This window comes from Osmerus eperlanus, chromosome 5 (assembly GCF_963692335.1).
Source record: "Osmerus eperlanus chromosome 5, fOsmEpe2.1, whole genome shotgun sequence".
Classification (NCBI taxonomy): domain Eukaryota; kingdom Metazoa; phylum Chordata; class Actinopteri; order Osmeriformes; family Osmeridae; genus Osmerus; species Osmerus eperlanus.
In genome coordinates, this window is record NC_085022.1 from 17,489,132 (window position 1) to 17,511,145 (window position 22,014).

At 42.7% G+C, this 22,014-nt stretch overlaps 1 protein-coding gene across 6 annotated transcripts in view; it reads right to left on the minus strand.

Moving 5' to 3' along the window:
- Nucleotides 1-472: 472 nt before the first annotated feature.
- Nucleotides 473-22,014, minus strand: part of LOC134021344 (transcription factor SOX-6-like) — a 69,710-nt gene continuing 48,168 nt past the window's right edge. For 4 of the 6 annotated variants that reach the window (XM_062462061.1, XM_062462062.1, XM_062462060.1 and 1 more), the window contains 8 exons: nt 20,547-20,626; nt 15,020-15,169; nt 13,655-13,826; nt 12,559-12,740; nt 7,450-7,555; nt 6,204-6,377; nt 4,409-4,625; nt 473-3,364 (listed from right to left, as the gene is read on the minus strand). In XM_062462061.1, coding sequence (XP_062318045.1) covers nt 3,061-3,364; nt 4,409-4,625; nt 6,204-6,377; nt 7,450-7,555; nt 12,559-12,740; nt 13,655-13,826; nt 15,020-15,169; nt 20,547-20,626 — 1,385 coding nt within the window. In that variant the 3' untranslated portion in view covers nt 473-3,060. Of the gene's footprint in view, nt 3,365-3,919; nt 3,986-4,408; nt 4,626-6,203; nt 6,378-7,449; nt 7,556-12,558; nt 12,741-13,654; nt 13,827-15,019; nt 15,170-20,546; nt 20,627-22,014 lie in introns of all 6 variants that reach the window. The other 2 variants (XM_062462065.1, XM_062462063.1) reach the window with 2 other exon arrangements.

Consider the following 22,014-nt stretch of genomic DNA (forward strand, 5'->3'; position numbering starts at 1 on the left):
ACACATGCATCCAACTATACACACACAGACAGTCACTTGCTGTAAGATGGAGAAATGGAGTAATAAAATACAGTTTCTGTAATTAGCCACCCAAAATATTAAATTATACATGGCTTCCTAAATTTAGAAAATGGAGGACACAGGCACATACAGTGTGAGCAAGGTTCAAAGGTTCAAGCGGTTCACTTTTGCAGATGGACAGAATTGAAGACACAATCGCTTTCTTTCCTTTTTCTGTGAAGCAACGTTCTTAATTGTTAACATGGTCACAGCTTAACAGCAATTACATTCAAGTCATTTGTTTTCCAGGGGTCTAGAAAAACATGAAGCTGAAGTACTCTGCCCCAGGTTGATCACAGACAGGTACATTTTGGCATTCGCTCGATTTCAGAATCAGAAGGTGAATATGGGACATTAAAAAAAGTAACTACTATATTAAACTATATTAATGAGCCAAATTTGGAGCCGAGTCAATAACCAAAACAGTACATTTTTAAGGAAATCTCAGTCTTTATTTTTCTGATTGTCTTATCTCACCAAGTTGTACTGACACTTTTAGAGCCAACACTGGCTAATAAATACAACAACATGTTAAAACTAAATTTCAAATACAATATTTAACACAAATGTGTGCGAACGGGAAACCAGTGTTTCCATCTGTAGGGCACAACTTATCTTCTCATGACCCTTCAGGCAGCGCTGGTGCTACAACAAAGGATTTTCTTGAAAAAGTAAAAGATTTTTGACAGTTTACCCAAACCTGGCAAACGTGAGATCTTCTCACGAGTCCAAATCGATGACGTGTGTGTCTTTTTATTTGTATTGTTTTTCATCTAACAGCAACTTCACATTAGTCAGTACTGAAAAATACCACTTATATCCAGTGCTTATGATGTGTGTGACACTTTAAACAATGTCTATGCATGAGGCGAACACTAACTCTTCTTCTGTGATGCAAGCAAAATAAAACTCAATAAAAGTCTTCCTCTAACAAATGCTTTGCTCAACATGGTCATTAGGACATACAAAACCAAAGACAAACCAACCAGCACACATACTGCAGTTGCTCCAAACCACTTAAAACAGGTGTCAAATTTGAAATATTTTCTAAATGGAGGAGAATTTAAAACAGGATCTTGTGAGTGACAACTAAGAAATGTATAATTCTAAGTTACTTGACATATCAGTAAAAAAAAATATATACATGCATTACAGAAACATTATAGTTTTTAAATATGCAAGAGGTAATGTTGAACTATTTTTCAAACAAAAATTTCCTGAAAAACCAAAGATTTGGTTTGTCATTTAATGAGGGAATTTGAATTGTAAACCCATTTTGTATTGGTTTGTCTTAAGTAACCATGTATAATACAGTAAAGGACACATAGTCGGCCTCATCATGTCTTGGGAACTTGAGTTACTTAAGAGCCTACTCAAAAATCTTTAAGACTTAAGTCTAACTTTAAGACTTATTGTCAATTAAGATGGGCAGATTCACTTGCAGAACATGTTATATTCACTATCTCTACACAAACCAGAGACAATGAGAAAGCTGCTTAATTTAAAATGTGACACTCAATCTAAACATCAGTATAGTCAGGAGACAGGAGTACAGTACCAAAAAAAGCTGATTTGTTTGTTTTGGCCCCAAATGCGTAACAGCCGAATTTGCATATTAAAACACTAACAGGCGGTAAAGACCAGGCTCTTCCTGCATCCTGTTTTTCCACACTTTTTCACACAAGTATACATTTTTATACTGTTCTTATTTTAGGCGTTTCAAACATTTAATCCACCTGCCAGTTTCATTCAAACCAAGGAAGTGAAGTGCTGAAATTAACACTACGTAATACAGCAGACTTGAAAATTCGGACACAGAATCAAAAAGGAGTAGATGAGGCTTTCTAAAGGTATGACATCACCAGAGGGGGTGTCAGAAATAACTGGATCAGACTACAAAACACTGACTGAGCAAGCAGCAAAGACCTGCTCATGTTCTCCCTGAGCTCTACCTAGTATATGGTTGGGGCAGCCAGCAATTTCTAAATAAGTATTTATCTGACAGAACAAACTGATTGTGTAAGACTTTTTTGCAGCATTTGAAAAAATTAAGACTACAATATGTTAGATGGATGCAAATGTAGTTTTGGCACATTTGAATAAAAACTGTACAATAACAATAATATTAACAATAATATACAAGGATTTGCTTGCCCCTTGTCTTGATGTCAGTCTGAAAAAACAATTCTACCACTCGCTCATATGAAATCAAAAAACACATTCACAAGCTGGCACAACATACCTGAGCCGGGACTTTACACCCCATCATGAACAGTAATGTAACATATTGTAAGCATTTTGTCAAGAAACGTGTAGGCGTACTGTACTTAGGAAAACATAGGTAAGACTACGAATACTAACTTTTATATTAACTTTAACATTTCAAGTTCTGACATTCCAAGGTTTTACAAGTAGTGAAACCTGTCAGAAAAATGTCTCCTCAAATAAAAATAAAAAAATCCCGAAAAGGAAATACTTGATAATAAAAACTTCATCACACTTAAAAGAAACATTTAAGACCAATAGCTGTCAAAGACCAATTTCCGATGCCTCAAATCCATGCATACTCCTTAAAAACCACGCACTAAAATGTTGTTTTCATACACGTAACTAATCTCTTCTTCCTCTTCTCTATTATCACTTGCTTTAGTTTTAGTTTGATTGTCAAGTTGAGGAGCATGCTTCCTGTCAGTCAGATATCAGGAGGACGTCTGAGCGTGCTCTGTTTCAGTTTGTTCGGAGGCATCTGAGCATGCTTAGAATGCTTTGCGTTCTCCTCTGAAATGGTGTCTTAGTGTGATCAGTCTATCAGATACTGTCACAGGAGCAGTCTAAGCATGCTCAGTTTCATTTCATCCCACTGAGAAATCTGAGCGTGTTCGCTTCACACATCCATGCTCCCACGCCCGGGAGCACGCTCAGACCCTGAAAAGGATGTTGTCTCGGTCTTTGTCTTTCCAAAAAAAAGAAAAAATAGAACAGGTGTTCCTACTGAGCACCTCAGTTGGCACTGACAGTTTCCCTCGTCTCGTGATCACTGCTGTAGTCTGATTTGGGCTCCTCGTCAAAGTCCTCATACATGTCCATCTCGTCCTCTCCGTTGATTGGCTCACTGGGCATTATGGTGCCCGCTTCTGGCTTGATACCAAAGGTGCTCTGGATGACAGGGATGGTGGGCTCGGGACTGGCCGATGCACTGGAGCACTCTGATGTCAGGTGTGGAGAGGGTGCGGCCGATGGCATCGCGATGGCACCTGGGTAGACACCAGCTGTGCTGTTGCTGATGGGAATCTGTGGCTGAGGCCTGTGAGGAAGACAGAGGGAAGGAGGAAGGAAGAGAGAGCAAGAAGGACATAGTGGGAGAGTGGGAGACCGAGATGGAACATTTACGTTGTCAGGAGAAAAGGAAAGGACGAGCAGGAAAGAGACAGAAAGACAGAATGACAGAAAGAGAAGAGGTGTATAAGCGATGACCAAATTCATTATAAAACGCATGATGGAGTATGACATTTTAACCTACTTAATAATAAGTTATTTGTGTCAGTTCTCATCTTCAGGCATGGCTTAATACAGAGCCTCTGTCAGTACACGGTAGGTATGTCAATGACAGCTAAATAACTTAATAGGATATGGATGGAATTGAGGTAAGCACACATTACTCAAGAAAGCCCTCTGGCTCTCCCAACAGCCCTCCTCTTTCTTTCCTCCCTCTCTATCTTCCACTCTCTCTCGCTATCTCTTTCTGTCTTTCTGTCTTTCTGTCTCTCTCCCTCTCTCTCTCTCTCTCTCTCTCTCTCTCTCTCTCTCTCTCTCTCTCTCTCTCTGTCCCTCTCTCTCTGCTTCTCAAACATCTGCTTACGTTTCACATCCCGCAAGAAAATGGCTGTGTCCAATTTCTCATGGCCGCAAGCACCCAGCCATTGTCCTAATTTCATAAATGACAACTATTAAAAATCGCTCGTATTCAAAGCTCTGCTTCTGGTAAATATAGTTAAACAGTCCATTAAGATTACTTTACACACATCTACAGCTGTTATCTATTAAAACATTGCCATTGAATTGTTCACCCTGTTTGTACTAGTTTCCATGTAGATTTGAAAAAGGCTGTTTCCTTTGGATGAGACTATTGCAGTTTAATCTAATCCGTTTTTAAATTAGAGAGTCTTTTTAGAGCTCAGTACAACAGGCATTTCAATAGGGGATTAAAAAACAATTATACAAGTAACTAATTTCAAACCATGTGTGGTCAGCTGCACTAAAGACACTTAAGACCCATATACATCCAGATATACCGTATAACTTAGAAGCACTTTCCAAAGTGTCCCAATAAAATCTAACCTTTTCTTACCCCACACTGAAGAACTGCCTCATCTCCTGTCGTCGCGAGCGCATCATCTGCTTGTACTCGCCAATGCGCAGCTTCTTCCCATCAATGATGCAGGTTCTCTTGGGCCGAGGCTTGTACTTGTAGTTTGGATATTTCTCCAGGTGGATCTTGCTCAGACGAGCCTGCTCCTCATAATATGGCTGCTTCTCCTGGTTGGTCATGGACTTCCAGCGAGAGCCTGGATTGGACAATTGAAACACATTTGACGATTTAGGAGAGTTGTAGGGTAAAATGTTTTTAAGGGGAGCATGAGTTTGCCTAATTGAGGACATTTTGACATGTCAATATCTAAATGTGAAATGTTAAACCTCTACAGTAAAATATGCCTGTAAATATGTTTTTTGCAAACTTGTTTGAAAAATAAGTTCAGTCTTGTTTTTAGAAGACTGTCACATTGTGCACTTATGATTTTTTCTCATAAAAGGATCCAACTTACTGGACAAGTGGCCAGAGCCATTACTACCGGAACACGGCACATCTGTGTAGCATTCTGACAGTGTATTATACAAACACTCTACAGGACTCACACACAGACAAGTCCAGGACCAGCTCTCTGTGTTTACCAGGGTTTATCAAAAGCTCTCCTTTGAGCTCAGGAAACAGTATGGATGCATTTTTACTCCATAACGCGGAGGCCTCCTCTGCAGCTGTGTTATTGTATCTGTGTGAACCCCCCCCCCCCCAACACACACACACACACACACATACACAAACACACGCATGCATTTCATCCTCTCCTGTTCCCTCTACAGGTCGTTTCTCAGGCGCTTCCTGTTATTGCCACAAACATCTATTTAGTAAATATCCGTAGTCTTCTATGGATGGAATATGACCAAGTGCTTTGACCTTTCATTGTCACCCCTATCAAGAGTATTCTATTACAGTAATGAGCATTTCATGTAGGACACACTGGTACCAATGTTCTACACGTAAAGCTTGAAAACATTATCAGAGTGGTTGTGTTCAGTTTGTCTGTTAAAATAATTTCCAGTACTTGAGCACTGTTTGCTGGAAACCAAAACCGGAGAAGCAATTCCACAGTCAAAATGGCTTTTCTGTGTAAGCTTGGACAAAGGTGTATCTGTAAGACTGACTCGCCGTACCCCCACCTGGAAAAAAAACATTCCTACGCATTGCAACCAGGCATTTCATCTACATACAGTACTCTGTGTGCATATTGGACTCTTGTGTCGGACAGTGGAGCCCTTGAACGTAGCTCTGCCATGCACAGCCCTTAAGCTTAGCGTTTGAATGAGTATCTGTGTCAGGTAGGTTAGTATCAACAGAAGCACTTTTTTAACTGAACACATCCATCACCCTAGTCAAGGTCTTACAGCAGTGCTCTGTGTGTTGAGAAACCAGCACTGAAACACCCTCACACACACCCTCCTTGATAAACGTACTGTAGTGTTGAGGGAGCAAGCATACTGGTCCCTTCATGTTCCCACAGAAATATACACAGCCTATAGTAGAATAAACTTTGGGTTCCAAAATGTGGCGCTGCGTCACAGAACTCAGTGCCCCACAGTGGAGCTGCACCACAGGGCTCACTGAAACCTTATGGAGCTGCACTACTAAACTCATAGTTACAACCACATCCTTAACTGAAACATCAATTTTAACTACTTAGCTGATTAGGGTTCAATTGATCGATAAGAAAGCTGACGAAAGGTGGAGCCTACCAACGATTGGTGGAGCGAAGCCTATGAGGGGCAGAACTGACCAATAACAAAGGGGGCTTTCACCACCACCTTACCAAGGATCTTGCTGATGTTGGAGTTGTGCATGTCGGGGAAGGTCTGCAATATCTTCCTCCTTTCATCTTTTGCCCAGACCATGAAGGCGTTCATTGGCCTCTTGATGTGGGGCTCATTGCTGTTCCGGCCCCTGGCCTCCCTGAAGACTCGTGCCTCTGTGGTAGTACCGCTCCCTGTGGATGTTAACATAATTACATCAAAATTGTAATCTCATCTCTATCTTCGTTAATTTGCAAAAGTCTGCTATGGGGCCATGCTAAAAGTGGGGCCGATGTAGGTGCTGATAATTTACAAAATAATAATAAATGTTCAATCTGTAATTTTGGACAAAAAGGGTAGAGCGTTACAAGTGGGCCAGCTTGAGGAAAACTGGGACAGAAGGGCATGCAGGCAGACGCATTCCCAGCTGTGAAGCCCCAACTTGGGCCATAGGGATGAGGACGAACCTCCTCTCCGATCCTCCAAATAACCATATTCATTTAGACACACACTTGTTTACACCGGCTATTCTAAACTAAACCGCAATGACCGCTCCTCAATCCTCTGCATCTGTAAACACTTAGGTTTATCGACAACAGGTGGGATCTGAGTCAAGGAAAAAATAAAGGAAACGATGTCCCTCTCTACAGACTCTGCTTCTGTTTGCATACTTATGCTGGATAAGATTGTCTGAGGCACAAACACTTCTAAAGGATGGATTAAAGAGAACAGAGAGTAACCCTTGTTGGCAGGTGAAAGTGTCCTTCCTGAGGAAACAGCATAGGACACAATAAATATTTTGGTCTGGAGAATACATGTGTGTAGATTGACTGGTTAAGTCTGTCTCCACCACAGATGTGTTACAATGAAAGAGCCACATAAATGGCGCCACCGCTCCAAAGGGCCCCAAAGTTCAGGGTCGTTGGTGTCATTTAGTCTGGGCCGGATGGTACCACTTTTACCTCAAACCTAACCCTCTGCAACCTCTCCTCCTCTCTGATTCCCATCTACCTAGATATTGTTTTTCTCTTCTTCTTCTAATGTGACTCTGGTCACATTAGAAGAAGAAGAGAAAAACAGGAAGAAAACCAGGAAAACCAGGGTAACTACACTACACACACACAAACACACACAATTGAGAGTTTCATTTAGGTAAATTACAGGAAAAAGGAGGGATGAGACAGAAAAAGAAGAGCGTAAGATCAAAAGGATGTCGAATGAAAGTAATAGAAGCACCAAAGGAAAGAGAAAAAAGGGGGAACTCACCATCAAGATCTTCTGGTCTGGTCAGGTCTATGACCCGATGACCCATCTTGGCCTCCTCCCCCAGCTTCCCCAAGTGCTGACCCAAACTTTCAAAGTGCATCCGCTCCTGTAACACACAAAGCCCATTCCACTTTACAAGTTTACTGCAAAGGAATGATAACCACACACAATGAATGTTAAACAAAAGTATAATACATGTTAATACAAATGACTGAATATATATCAACAATCATATAAATGTATACACATTACTGTAACATACATACAGTAACCACAGTCGTAAAAATACAGGGGATCATCATTATCGCAACACCATCACAATTATGGGTGTTTATATAAGAAAACCATTGGGTAAATCTGTAGATATCATTTATTCAGCAGTGAAAAAGAGAAGTATCAAAAGTATAAATTATAAGTATCAAGTTATCACACATATTTGCTTTGATAAGGTAAGCATGTTAGCTGTTTTGATTGTGCAGCTGTATTAGTAATTGGTGTGTCTTTGGATCAAAGGTCTGGACTATTCCTGTGATCTCCTAGTTGGATGGTTGAGCTCTGCTAATTATGACGAAACACACTGATGTGTGTGTGTATGTGTGAACGAGAGAGAGAGCATTTCAGACTCACTTGCATTCGCTTTACTGAAAGTTTATAGGATTTGTCGATTCATTAGAAATGCAGCTCTTGTAATATCAATGATTAGCCTAATCAATAAGTTAAGTGATGAATGATTACCAACAACAATACTATAATACAATTTCCCCCAATATACAACAATACTAACAATACTAACATGACCTGCTTAAGAGAGTCTGAAAAGCTTTGAAAGAGAGTAAACAGGAGTACGGGGAGAAAAGGACAGACGAGATTATTTTCGGAAATTCTGAAAATGAAAGAGAAAATAATACATAGAAAGAGAAATGACTCAGTCGCAGCGCTGCCATGTAAACTGACTCCTTTCCTCCACACTGGCTGCCTCACCACCCCTCTGCCTCACTGCCCGCTCCATCCAAATGAGTCCAGCATGCCGTCTGCGCCCACCATCTAAAATTACCCTTGCCACGCTCCCAAACTGTGGTGGAAAGCAATGACCCATCCGCAATCACCACACATCCTCGTCCCTCCCTCATCCTTCCTTTCTCAACTCCTCCTTATTCTGGTGACAGAAGCATTTTGTTGGGGAGGCATGGTTGCTGGGTGAAGTAATGCCGGCCTGGCTGTTGGCAGGACCAAGTGGAACTTGAGGCAGTGTGGTGTGTGTATTTTTTTCTTATTCAACTTCTGTTGTGTTTTATATACATGGGGGAGATAGGGGGAGCCAATGTCAGCACTACAATGAAGGCTGTAATCAGGCCCACCGCAGAACATGTGCCTGGGCTACGCCACGCGCACCACAGAATCTGAACAGGGTCTGCACAGGGCTATAAACGGAGAGGGAGAGAGAGACAGTGAGAGAGAGAGAGAGAGAGAGAGAGAGAGAGAGAGAGAGAGAGAGAGAGAGAGAGAGAGAAACAGAAAGACAGAGGGAGAGAGGGAGAGAGAAAGACAGAGAGAGACAGAGAAAGACAGAGAGAGAGGGAGATTTAAAGTAATAAAGACTAGAGACATAGAGACCAAAGAGAGAGAGATAGACAGAGAGAGACAGAGAGACAGAGAGAGAGAAAGAGAGAGAGAGAGACAGAGAGAAAGAGACAGAGAGACAGAGAGAGAGAGAGAGAGAGAGAGAGAGAGAGAGAGAGAGAGAGAGAGAGAGAGAAACAGAGAGAGAGAGAGAGAGAGAGAGAAACAGAGAGAGAGAGAGAAACAGAGAGAGAGAGAGAAACAGAGAGAGAGAGAGAGAGAGAGGTTAGGTTCTAGGACCTTGACTCCCCGAAACAGTAAAAAAAAATATAAAATGAAAACCTCTAGTATAGTGTATTAAACCTTGAAAGAAACAGACAAGACTTATAAGGCCATCCTTGGACAATTTTCTTCATTCATTTTTTTCTTAACACGTCTGTATGGTTTTCAGTCTTTCTGTGGCAACAGGTTCACAGTCAAACATTGCAAATACAATGCCTTATGAAAGACAGTCCCTACACTGTGCAAACAATGAAAACGCTTAAAGGAAAGGCTTCCAAATGGTGTATTCATTTTATTGGAATAGAAGCTTATCCAACAAGTTTCTCAATCTATACCGACAATTTCTGTGCCTAAACTTTCTGTTCTCTGGCAGTTTTGTTTTCTTTTCTTTTTCCTTTCTTGTACCCTCCACGACTTGCAGCATCACCATGGCAGCGCTGTAAACACCACACCAGGCCAGGGAGTTTTATCAGCAGCGTGTTGAGCTCATTACCACGGTTACAGGTCCTGGCAACCCTGCTCCAACTGACCTGCAACCATTTACTGGCTTCTGCAGTAGTAGACAGGCCTGCCTTCCTTCGCTCCCTTTCCCTTTTTCTCTTCTCTCTGCCCTTTCCTTCCATCCTTCTCATCCTCCTCCCAATACATCCTGACAAGGCTACGTTGCGCCCATTGAAATGGAGGACCTCCCTCAAGCTCTCTCCTGCTCTCCCATTCCACCCCTCTCGTCTTCCTCCTTTAATTTCCCAGAATGCAGATTTCACGGCAGCATCTATTGAAACCTCATTTAATCTGCTAGTGGCAGAAGGTATACACTTTACACAGAGAAAGAAATTTGCCGTACTTCCAACGTACAGTACAGTGACTATGAGTGCTACCGACAGCCAGTGAATAGCTCTACAGATCCTTCCAGGTCTCACTGCATAGACGACAGAAGCAGGCAGTGTGTTGACTGGCATGGCTTCAACTCTAGCCATTCCTCTCTCCCCCGCTTCTTTATGGTTGCCCATAATGTCCATTCTCCTGCTGTGTGGCATACAAAGAAACTGCCACTGAGTGCAAGAGCAGCCATGACAGCTGATGTCAACTACTGTCAGCATTAAGTGGGCTTAGTGACAGAGCGTTTGACTAAAGTACTCTGGGTCTCTGTGGTGGGAAGAAGACAGAACTATAGGTCGGGACAGCTCGCTTGGAATTGGCCAAAATGTACTCTCTTTCTCTCTCTCTCTTACTCTCTCTCACTCTCTCTCTCACACACATACACGCATGCATGCGAAAACACAAACACTCACACAACTCTCACACACACACTGTAACCTGCATACACCGTACCACACAGAGAAACACAGAAAACACAAGAGCACATATCCAGACACTCACACACGTCAGTGGCTATTTCAGCCAGCTTGGCACTTGTGGACTTGATGGAAGCAGAGTAAGCGTAAGCTGATACTCAACAATGCCACTTGCTAGCTGGGCATAGCTGGGCATAGCTATAATGACGTTAACATGGCCAAGGCCTGAATTGTGCCAGGACACCACAGCCAATACTCAGAGTCTGCAGCAGACACCCTACACACCGAAGCAGAGATTACATTCTGTGCTTAACCTAGTGGGGGGGAACTGTCTGTAAGCATGATGAAGAATGAAGCCCACACACCAAGAAACAGACAAAAACACAACGAATACACGTGCTTGCTCATAACTGTTCCCACATCCACAATAAACAGCATCACAGAATTGACTCTTAATCAGGTTTGACTGCACATCAACAGATGTCAAAGCTATGTTTTGGATCACACATAACACCTTTACCAACAAAAGGTTGTTTCTATTCACATTAGTTGTCACCTTCGCGTTCATGCAGAAGTGTTGTACTCTGCATAGTCTTTCTGAGTTGGAAGATGGGAGTCACTATTCTTGTGTGCAATTAGTTTTTCTGTCAATTATTTCACACAGACAAACCTGAACAATGAATGGCATATAGAGCTGAATTTTATATGACATCATGCAAAAGAAAAGTGTGTTTGAGTTGTTGTTAGGTAACGAAGAAAAACGGAAAACAAACACCAACCTACTGTCTTTTTCTAACCGGAAACAATTACTTCAGAGTTTCCAAACGAGAACTTTATTATGAGGCATGAAGCTATAAACCAAATTACTGCATCACAAGGTTTGTTCTTATAAAGTCGGAAAATGTAGGTCCGGCACCAACCTCAGAAGAGAACTGAGGAATGCGGGATGCATACAGTGACTCAGTTGGAAACAATTGATACTTTATTTGAAGATTGATCTAGTTCTCAATGTGTAGTTTAAGTATATCAAATGTATGATATAGTGGATAGAATTAAATGATTAAAATATATTTTTTTTTATCTGTGCAAGAAAAATAAAATGCAAAACATTACAGAATATGAGTAATTACTTTAAGCTTCAAAATATGTTTAATCTTATTAGAGTCCACAAGGTGACAACATATTTTTGACTAATATCCCAAATGTTAACCCTAATGATAAACAAACAAATTACCAGTCTAAATATTCCAGTGGTATACCAACAGACATGTTCAAAGTGCCCATATCTAAAATATTAATGAGCCATATCTACACTGACAACATGGGATTGACTGCTCTGAGGATGATGGTATAAATTCTTGTTTTCAACTGTTTCACCCCTGATGCTGTGACTGACTTCACTGACTGACTGAAGATGTGGGTGAGAGATTCCTGTGAGGATGGGTATCATTCTGGCACAAGGCAATCATTTACCCCAAAGAATGCAGGGTTGGGAGTTAGGAGAGGAAGGAGGTGTTGGGTAGTCATGTGCCCCAGACTGAGGGATCGATTGGGCTAATAGCCCAGAGCGTATAAGGGGAGCAGGACTACATCCCCCCCCCCCCTCAAACACACACGCTCTCACATGCACACACACAAGCTAACAAGCACCCACACATAAACACACGAAGATATGCACACTCAGTCACATACACGCACGCACGGACCAAAACCATTACTGTCACTGGTCCAGCTGCTGCCTCTTCAAAGCTATTGACTTCTGGGTGGCCGGGGATGTTAAGGGAGAGTATCTCAAGAAATCTGGCCACGGTTCCAGCCGAAGGAGACAAAATATCGTAGTGTTTTCTTTTTTGCATGTAAGAATTGGCAAATAAGTACTGCGAGACCAGAGTGAGTGGGATCATGTGTGCCTGTGTGTATGTAAGCCCTTGCATAGGATTTTGATTGTGCACGAGTGCATGTGCTTTCTAACCTTGCTGCCGTTATTAAGACTCATGCCGCTCAGTGCAGACAGCTTGGCTTCCAAGCCTTGCTGGTGATGGTGAAGCTGCTCTCTCTGAATCTGCTCCCTCATCTTCCTGGCCTCCTGGATGGCCTTCATCACAGAGTCCTGGTCCCCGAACAATGCTGTGGAGTTCAGACTGGACAGAATGTCTGTGGAGGAGGGAAGGGTTGTTACTAAGACTGACACAACAGCCAACCAATCAGAGTCGTGTGTGAGATGTATTTAAAGGCCAGGCAGAACACATTATACTGTAAGTATGAATCAAACGTTGCAACTCCTTTTGGCATGTTAAAGAATGTCTACATGTAATTACTGTTTAAAAAAAAGTCTGAAAGTATTAAACAGTATAATTAAGCATGATGTGTCCATTTTTTCCATCCTCTTTGGTTGTTTTTCAACTACCCCAAATGCCCCCTCCACCCCTAATTTATGTACAGTAAATACGCTTTTGAAGCTTGTGTGTACTTGGAAGTACAAAACAACCAATGATCCAAACTTTCCGTCGCCTTGCTAGTTTAATTAGCAGATGAGGAGGAAGTAACTGTATGCTTGGGTGGCCATAAAAAAAGGGAAAAAATTGCATAGGAAGGAAGGCGAGCGCTGTGTCCTCAAAGCTGCACAGAGGAGCGAGTGAAATTGTTTTGGTGTAATGAGAGGCTTTGGATTGGGTTTAATAACAGATAGCAGTGGTAGGGTATAAAGGTTTATCCCAGGCCAGACAATGATGTGAGGAAGCTCTTAAAAACCAAATAACGTGTGCTGTGTTTCACTGTTTCCGCCGCCTAAGTTTTCATTGGGGCTAAATACAGGGCTTTAGAGGCCTGTAAAAAATGTTGCCTCCTACGGGTTGAAGCTTCCCTGTGTCTGACAGGAGGAGTATGCTAGGATTGTTTGTGTGTGTGCGGTGGACGAGGTGGAGGTGGGTTTGTGCGGCTCCTGATTGTGTGTATGTCAGTGTGTTTTTAAGCTTGCACTGTGTCCGCACTACACATGTTTTAATGTGTGAGTATATGCTTGTGTACTGGTGTGTGTGTGTTTGTGTAAGTGTAAGTGTGTGTGGTACCTAGTGAGGAGTTCCTGCCCATGCTGGAGATGGGGCTTGGGACACGTCCCTTGCCCAGGCCTAAAGGGCTGGTCTTGGAGAACAGGCTGTGCGGGGGCGAGGTAGAGGAACGGAGGACTTCGGAGGTCTTAGGCCGAGCCGACAGGTTCAGGGGCTGCGTTGACCCTTCCTCCTGAAAACATGAAGACAGAGTTGAGGCAAACAGTGATAATCAGTAATAACACGTTTTCATTGTAGAAATTACATGTGGGTCTACTCATCATTTAACTCTCATTATATTACCTGCATGTAATTATAAGAGAAACAGGTCTTTTATTTACTGAAACTCATCAGTTCTTGACTCAAATGTTTTGAGGAAAGAAAATGATCAGGTTTTCAAAACTCTAAATCAATTTGGATCGAAACACAGGGTGTTCTTCTTTGCCATTTACCACTGAACATGGGATCTCTTCTATGTTCACTTATCTCGCCAGAGGCACTTTTGTTTAGTGGTCTCCTCTGTTTCTAATCAAAGGTTCATGACCACACGTTCTCACATGAAGGAGCCCGAGAAAACGAGAAGGAGCGACTGGAAAGAAAAAACAATGACGGCAGCTCGACAACCGCCTGACTGGGGCTTCATGTGTGAGGAGGGAGCGCTAAACAAATGCACAGATCTAATTTGAGAGCTGGCCCTGGGTAATGTCGTTGGAAGTGGAGGGAGGGTGTGTTGAGGGCTTGACGAAAGGAGTTTGTGGGTGGTACGGAATTATGGCAGGGCGGGTGTGCAGCGGGAGGGGAGGGGGGACAGAGGGAAGAGCACTACTGTTGTGGTTGTGGTTGTGCTAAGACTCCGGTCTATTGTGATGTTGGCTGCAGCTGTACCCCACATGGCCTCCATTACTGGCTGGTTCCAGTGAAGATGATGTGCACACTTTCCAAGGTTCTCGGCAGTAAAGAGGTTGGGGTCTTGCCAAACGGCAGCCAATGCCAATGTCAATGTGAGCGTGTGTGTGTGTTACAGAAAGATAGAGCGAGAGAGAGACAGAGAGAGAGCGAGAGAGAGAGAGAGAGAGAGAGAGAGAGAGAGAGAGAAACAGAGGGATTGAGGGAAAGAGAGATGGAGTGTGTTTCTGCGTCAGTACAGTGAGTTTCTGGTGGGTGTCAAAGTCAACTTCTCTATCTGAAGACAGATTAAAAAAAACTATTCAATAATGGCCATTTCACTCAAAAACAATAACCTTAGACCATTAAAACCAACACGTCTGTCCTCACTACGTTTCTCTCCATTCACAAGGTGAAGCTTGACTCCAAAGATAATTTGGGACATTTTAAAGAGTCAGCGATTGTGCAGAATGTGGATCATTATTAACGTGGATTGTAGACCTTAATGTGGATGATGGGACTTGACGCTCTCTTCTCTCCTTTCATGGTGGAGGGTGAGAGTGGCCCGGAAGAGTTCGGTGGCTGAGGGACGGTGGCCATCTTGGCTCCGGGAGAGAGCTGCATGCTGGCCAGCTGGGCAGCGTACAACTGCTTCAGAAAGGAAGAAGAAACCAGAAAAGAACTATTAAAGAGCTGACAGGGTTATTAACATAACAAGCCAGCCGCTAATCAGTGGCCTTCCTCTCTTCTATTCTCTCATTCCATGTCTTTCCCGTCTTCTCTACATAGTCCATAATGTACCGCGTTCTTATCCCTGTTCTGGCACGGCTTGAAGGATCCTGTCTAAGGTCCGACATTGTGTCAAAGCCACAAGCCGCACACATATCGTACAGAGGGGCACATGCACACATGGACACACACTAACAAGCACATACATTACACACCATGACACACTCTCACTCTTTCTTTCACTCTCTGGAACACACACATAGACACATGAGCTTATCCAAAACACACCAAAACTTTTCTAGAAAAGCCTAGAACTTCTGTTTTGTCTAAAGTGTAGTAAGGGTGAGGCTTAAATAGCAACTTGTACCAACTGTAAGTTTTTAATACATGTATTTCGTACACAGCAAGAAGGAGTAGAGTGCAAGTATCAACCTAACTACGGCTGTGATGCCATGAACATGTTTGTTCACAAACAATTCTGCACATTGATTCATTGATACACTTGAATCTTTTAAACAGTTAACATTTTGGTTTCATTCATTTATAATATTTCCTAAAACCATAAGATCAATAAGAAAAAACTCAAGACCACGTGAACAAGTGACAACCGACACACAATCTTTGTGTAGCAGAGGGATTCTTAGAGCGATGAAACCCCACTTTCCCAAAAATCAAACATACTCTTGGTTGGATGTCAACTTGCTGAAGTCCCGGTCTAATTCAAAGCTCCAGACAGATGGACCACTGTAAACACTGTCAATCTCGTTAAGCATTTGAGCATATCAAAAATCAAGTCCTGAGGAGAACCATCCGGACGTGTCCAGCAGTCTCTATTCTTGGAATATTATACTCGCTTGACTTTCCTCTCCTATCCCTCTCTTTCTATCTATTCCTCTCCCTCCATCTTCTAGTCAATTTTCCTTATGTCACAGTCTCTCCGTTCTCCACGATTCCTCTCCCTCTCTGTTGTTGTCTTTCCTTTCTCATCCCCACCTTGCTGCGTGCTCTGTCTCTCTCTGTTCCTCCCTGCTTCTCCCTCTCCCTCTGGTTTTCTCTTTTTGTTTTTCTCTGATATTATCTTGCTCCATGCTCTGTCAGTCTTTCTCTTTTTCTCTCCTCTCACGGTGCCTCTGTGTTGTGAGATCCAATTTCCCCACAGTCAAAACTGCAAAGCCTCCTGGGAGTTCTCAGAAGTCCGTGGACCAGGAGGGAGCCCGACACACGAGACTGCTGCCATTGCTTACAGACGCGACGGCAGACTCCGCGGTCAGGGCCCAGCGCGGTCGGACAGCCCTCCCATGCAATATTAAATACAAACAGAAGGGGCCTTACTGTGAAAGAAGCCCTGACGTCACCGCTTCTTTTCCTTGGGTTGTCTACCCCAATCGCCGGCTATATGAGATCCGCACAGGCATGTATTTTCAACGACAGGCAGTGAGGTCCTTAAGTGTCAATCACTCCACCTCACGATTTCCAGTGGTAAGGACAGCAGATTCAATGGGGGGTGCGGGGGGGGGGGGGGTTCAGTGGGACTACGGTGTCTCTGAGTTAGGCACACTGCACATACGTAACACACACACATTCAATATGCCCTTGTATGTTTCCATTAAATAATACCAAGCAGGTGACAGAGATGGAGACAAAACTTGTTGCAAGAAAATGCTACACTTTTATTTAGAGAATTAATATAGAAAATTTTTTACACACAATTAAGAGCTATTCATTACAATTATATATTCCCTATAAAATTGTAACTAATAATTGTATTTAAGTAACCCACATCATACAGTGTCGAACAAGCAGACTACAGTCAGACTTGCAAAGTATCTATCAATAAATGTTTGATAAGTTGAGTCTTGCCATTTTACTGTAAGCCCGCATTGTCAAGTTATGCATTCACTTGATTACTCACTGCACATTGATCCTGCTTGCCACACTAGTTAAAGCTGGATAACCTTGGAATTGTCGAACAAACAAAAGAAACAGAAAAGGGCCTTTTCCCCCTTCTCTCAGTGACAGTTATAGATCGATAGCCACTAGGGGCTAATGTGCAACGTAAACAAACCCCTTTCAGATCTGTTGCCACTCAGCAACCCCGGAGGGAAGACAATGCCGCAATTTCCTAAATTGCAAATTGACAAACAGACATAAGAAACAACCCTTGCCACACATCTATTTGACAGGGGCTTTGCCTGTTAGTGCTAATTTGACTAAATACAAGTTATTATTCTGCCATGTAATACCAATTCTGGTTTTGATAGCCAGCTTAGCACAATAATATGCTAAAAAAAAAAAGGTCTGTAGTGACCTGGGTACAGTTTGCTTGAGGACTGATCCATTGTACTACATTTCCCAGTGGTCTGTTCTGCCCTGAGAGGGCTGGATAAAGAATCCCCTTAGCTAGTCTCTTTTAGCTCATGGATGCTATTGATCATGGTGGTAGGGAAAAAACAAATGATGTTTTCCCTTTTTCAGCAGGTTGGAAAAGACGGAAGAAATAGACAGGCTGCCAGCTGACTGGACCTCCCACTGATAAAGGGCTAAAGGCAGCACTTAAAGGTTTGTGTGTGTGTGTGTGTGTGTGTGTGTGTATGTGTGTGTGTGTGTGTGTGTGTGTGTGTGTGTGTGTGTGTGTGTGTGTGTGTGTGTGTGTGTGTGTGTGTGTGTGTGTGAGAGAGTGTGTGTGTGAGAGAGAGTGTGTGTGTGTGTTCCTCCTTTTATCCCTTACTTTAACATTTTAAATGGATTGAATCTATGGGCCATCACAATCTATAACTTTGGATTTGATTCTCTCTATGATTATCTTGTAATTCATCAACATTGGGACAATTCTAATGCTGTTACAATTTCTAAGTCTAAGGGAAAGTCCTCGTTTTGGCAAATCTGTGAAGCAAATCCTCAACTTTATGGTTATGATACATCCAGAAAGTAATGGCAAATGGGACACAGATACAGACAGGGAGAGACGTCTTGTGATGTCAACAAGAATGTCCGCAAAGTAACTGTATTTCCCTCGCATTAGTGCCATACAAAGACTTTATTCTTCATTTGGACTGTACTGTTGATGGAGCCACCAGTTAGAAGAGCTGGAAACAATTGTCTGACAAAGTTCCCACACTGATAAAGATAACTTGAAATGTTATACTGCCATTATCTGTCATGAATGAGCAAAAACTATTAACCAGTATTTGATCCTGTCGGCCTTGTCTTAGTGAAACACAACTTTTCTTCCTCTTCTCTTTGTAATGTGGTGGAATCTCAGCAAAATGCTCGCGTCTCGCTTTCTCTTTTTCTCTTGTTCTCATTCAGTCTTCATTTCTTACAGACCGTAGACCATATTTGTCAGACTTTAAACTCTCCCTGCCTCTGACTTCCATTACACTATCCACCTCTCTCACTCTCTCCGCTATCTCTTTCCCTATTTCTCTGGTTGCTCGCGCTGAAGCCCAGCTGTTCCAGGGCCCGTGATGGTGACCTTGCTCCCTTCACAGACCTAAACAGCCTGGCCCATGTACATGCCTCTGATCGTGGCAGTGACTGCCCACTGTCCATCAGGAAAGTATACAGGGCAGGCTGGTTGATGCCCGTCCAGCTGTTTAGAGGTTGTGGGGTTATGCCACAGGACACTAGTGCCAATCTGGGCAAACATCTGCCTCTCTAGTGAGCTCCACCTTCAATGCCAGCTGTTAAACGACTCTTTGATATTCAGACATATTCAGAGACAGAAAACGCACATGCTCCCAAAGGCACACACACACTTACAGCCATTCATGCACACACACACACACACACACATTGCCAGACCAAATTGGCCCTAACACAAGAATATGAGTCTAACCGAAGCTTGCTTTGAAACCTTTCTCTGTAACTAAGACTGGGAGTTTCTCTTTACTTCCTGTGTCTCGTCTCTCAAGAGGCAGAGCTATGTGTAGAGCAGAGCCTGGCATGAGAGAGAGAGAGAGACTCTGTAGCACTACTGCGTAACCCCTATGGCCACAAACAGACCATGGGACTTAATAATAGTGCAACCTTTGTCAGTGTATGTACCATAACCTGTGGGGGGGTTTTCTCGCCACATTGTTTCCACATTGGACTTCTGACATCTGCGTTATATGGAAAGATTTGGACTTGATGTGACATCCAGTGACTTAGAAATGAATCGAGAGGTCTGACATGAACAAGCTATAGATTAAAATAAGACGTTATCTTCACTTGTCCTATTCTTTTCATCATCCCTTTTCTCTCATAGATACGAACACCTTTTTTTCTATCTTGAATAAGCTATGTGATTATGAACTTCCTTTCCCCTTTCATTCAGGTTTCTTACTCTTTCTCCCATCTCTCTCTCTCGGAGATGTTTAAATATGAATGACAACATGTCTCTGACACCATTCATCCTCCTAAAATCCCACTATCTTTCACACAGACATACACACACAGAAATGTACTCACACACATACATTTACACACACAAACAGCCCCCCCCAACACCCCCCCTTGCACACACACACACCCTGCTTTGATAATTTCTATAGCCAGAAGTGGAGGTATTCTGCATATTGGAAAACACAGTTCCGCTTCCACACACTGTTTACCGCTCTGTTAAATCAATAACATTTAATGAGAGCTTGGAAAAAAAAGACTTACATTACATATTGAATAAACTGAGATTAAACTGTTTAAAAGCCGACAGCGGGCAAAGATAACAGGATAATGATTGACATTTTGAGGCTAAATTCTTTGTCTGTGAAAGGCCTTTTGAAATGTTGTTTTCTCGTATTGTTAGGGTGCAGAGGGAGGGGTGTGCAAGAGATTTCTTGTGAAACTCTCTTTGAGGGACTTTTTTTGTTCTACATTTCTCTTTCGCGAATATGTTCTATGATAACCATTATTGGTAAGTGCTGTTCTCCAAACCACAGGTGTCAAGCACTAATAAAAAGATGATGAATTATCAGTGCCAGGTGTTGTGCTGGTGGGGGCGGAATTCCACAGCTATTAATCATATTGGCCTTTGTTTGACACAACTGACAGGTTTCTGATAAGGAAGTAACAGTGGAACTAACAGTGTTGTGGGGCTAGGTTTGTTAGCATGTTGTGAATTTCAAGCTAGTAAAAAATTACATGTACCTAATAAAGAGCCGAGTGATAAAGACTTCAGCTGGTATGTGGCCTACATTATATGTAATTACTTTTTAGAATAGTTGCAATACCTCAGAAGAACTTTTTTAGAACTTGGCAGAGAAAACGGCTCTCTAGCCATTAGTGTTTGACATCAGGAGTGGCTAATGGGCCTGCCTACCTGTAGTTGCAATGGGCTGAGTCCTGATGCAGCGGCCGCTGCCATTGTGGATGGAATGAACTGCATGGGGTAGTTGTCACCTGTCAGAAAGACAACACAAAAGTCTTACATACTTGTGCTCTCTCGAAAAAATGAGGTCAAAGGGAGTTCACAGGCACCAACCTGTTTCATTGCTTAAAGATGTTCTGTCTTGTGTTACCGACACAATCTTTATAAAAAAATGATTCAATCGCTCAAGTAAACTTGTATTTCTGCTCAGCTATTCAGTGTTTTTCCAACAGGGCCTTAGGGAGAGACTTGCTCAAAAGCCAGAGCAAACTGAGTCTAAAGAGTTTAAGCATTATCAAAGGTGAATGCCTCTTGATACCGTCGCTTTACTCTGAGGTGCGTGGACAAGCTCTCACGGCCCATCTTGGCGGTCAAGGACTCCGACTGAGAGCAGTACGGCCATGGATTTGGATGCATTCATGAATGCAGCAGGCTTTTTAAAAACCTGGCACCCAGAATGTTCAGCGCAACCCCTACTGTTTGTCTTAAAAGGCTTTTCGTGTCCAATGTGAACAGTCACATCCTCGGATCTGTGCACAAACGACATCAAGGCATTTGGTTCTGGTTGTCCGTCTTGTAACTGTGTGCATATCACACCCCTCCCTACACCTCTGCCAGCCTACCACCTCCCGAAAATTGATGAGAGATATTTTAGACTATGTTGTTGATTGTGGTTAGTTAACATGTTGAGTAAGTGTGTGCTGCATAAGTGTGTGTGTGTTTGTCAGCATGCGTGTGTGTCTGTGTGTGTGTATGCCTGGTATGCATGCAGGAATGGAATGTGAATAGGAGGAGAAGAACAAGAGCAGGTGGTGACTAGACCCCTGTCCTGAGAATAGCAAGTTCTCTAGGGAGAGAAAAAGAGAGAGAAAGAAAGACAAAGTGAAAGAGAGACAAAGACAGAGAGAGAAAGAGAGAGGAGAGAAGAAGAGGTCTTGTTTGTGTGTCTGTATGTATGTGGGTGCATGTGTGCACTTGGTGGGTGCTTATCTGCCAAGCGTATGTGTGTGTGTGTTTGTATACATGCTTTGCATATGACCATTCATGACTTCTATGTGCACATCCAACCATGCTAATGTGTATGTCAGACAGTGTCAGAGTGTATAAATGTGTGAAATTCCATGTTGGAGATGTGTTGTGTAACTGACACGCTCTCTTTCAGCACATCATAAAAGAGACATTCCTCTCCCCCGTCATATCCAATCTATTGTTCCTGATGTGAACCACTGGGAAGTCGAAATCTCCAGGTTATTCCCCAAAACATTCCTGACCTGACACAGTTCATTAGTAACGACAGGGTTCTCTGTCCGACAGGGGTGCTAAAAAGGAGAAATGTGTGTGAGGCCCGTCGTAACTTATTGGATGCCAGAATGGGTAAAAGTAGCATCTGCTGACCTTATGGGTTTGTATGATGTTTTGA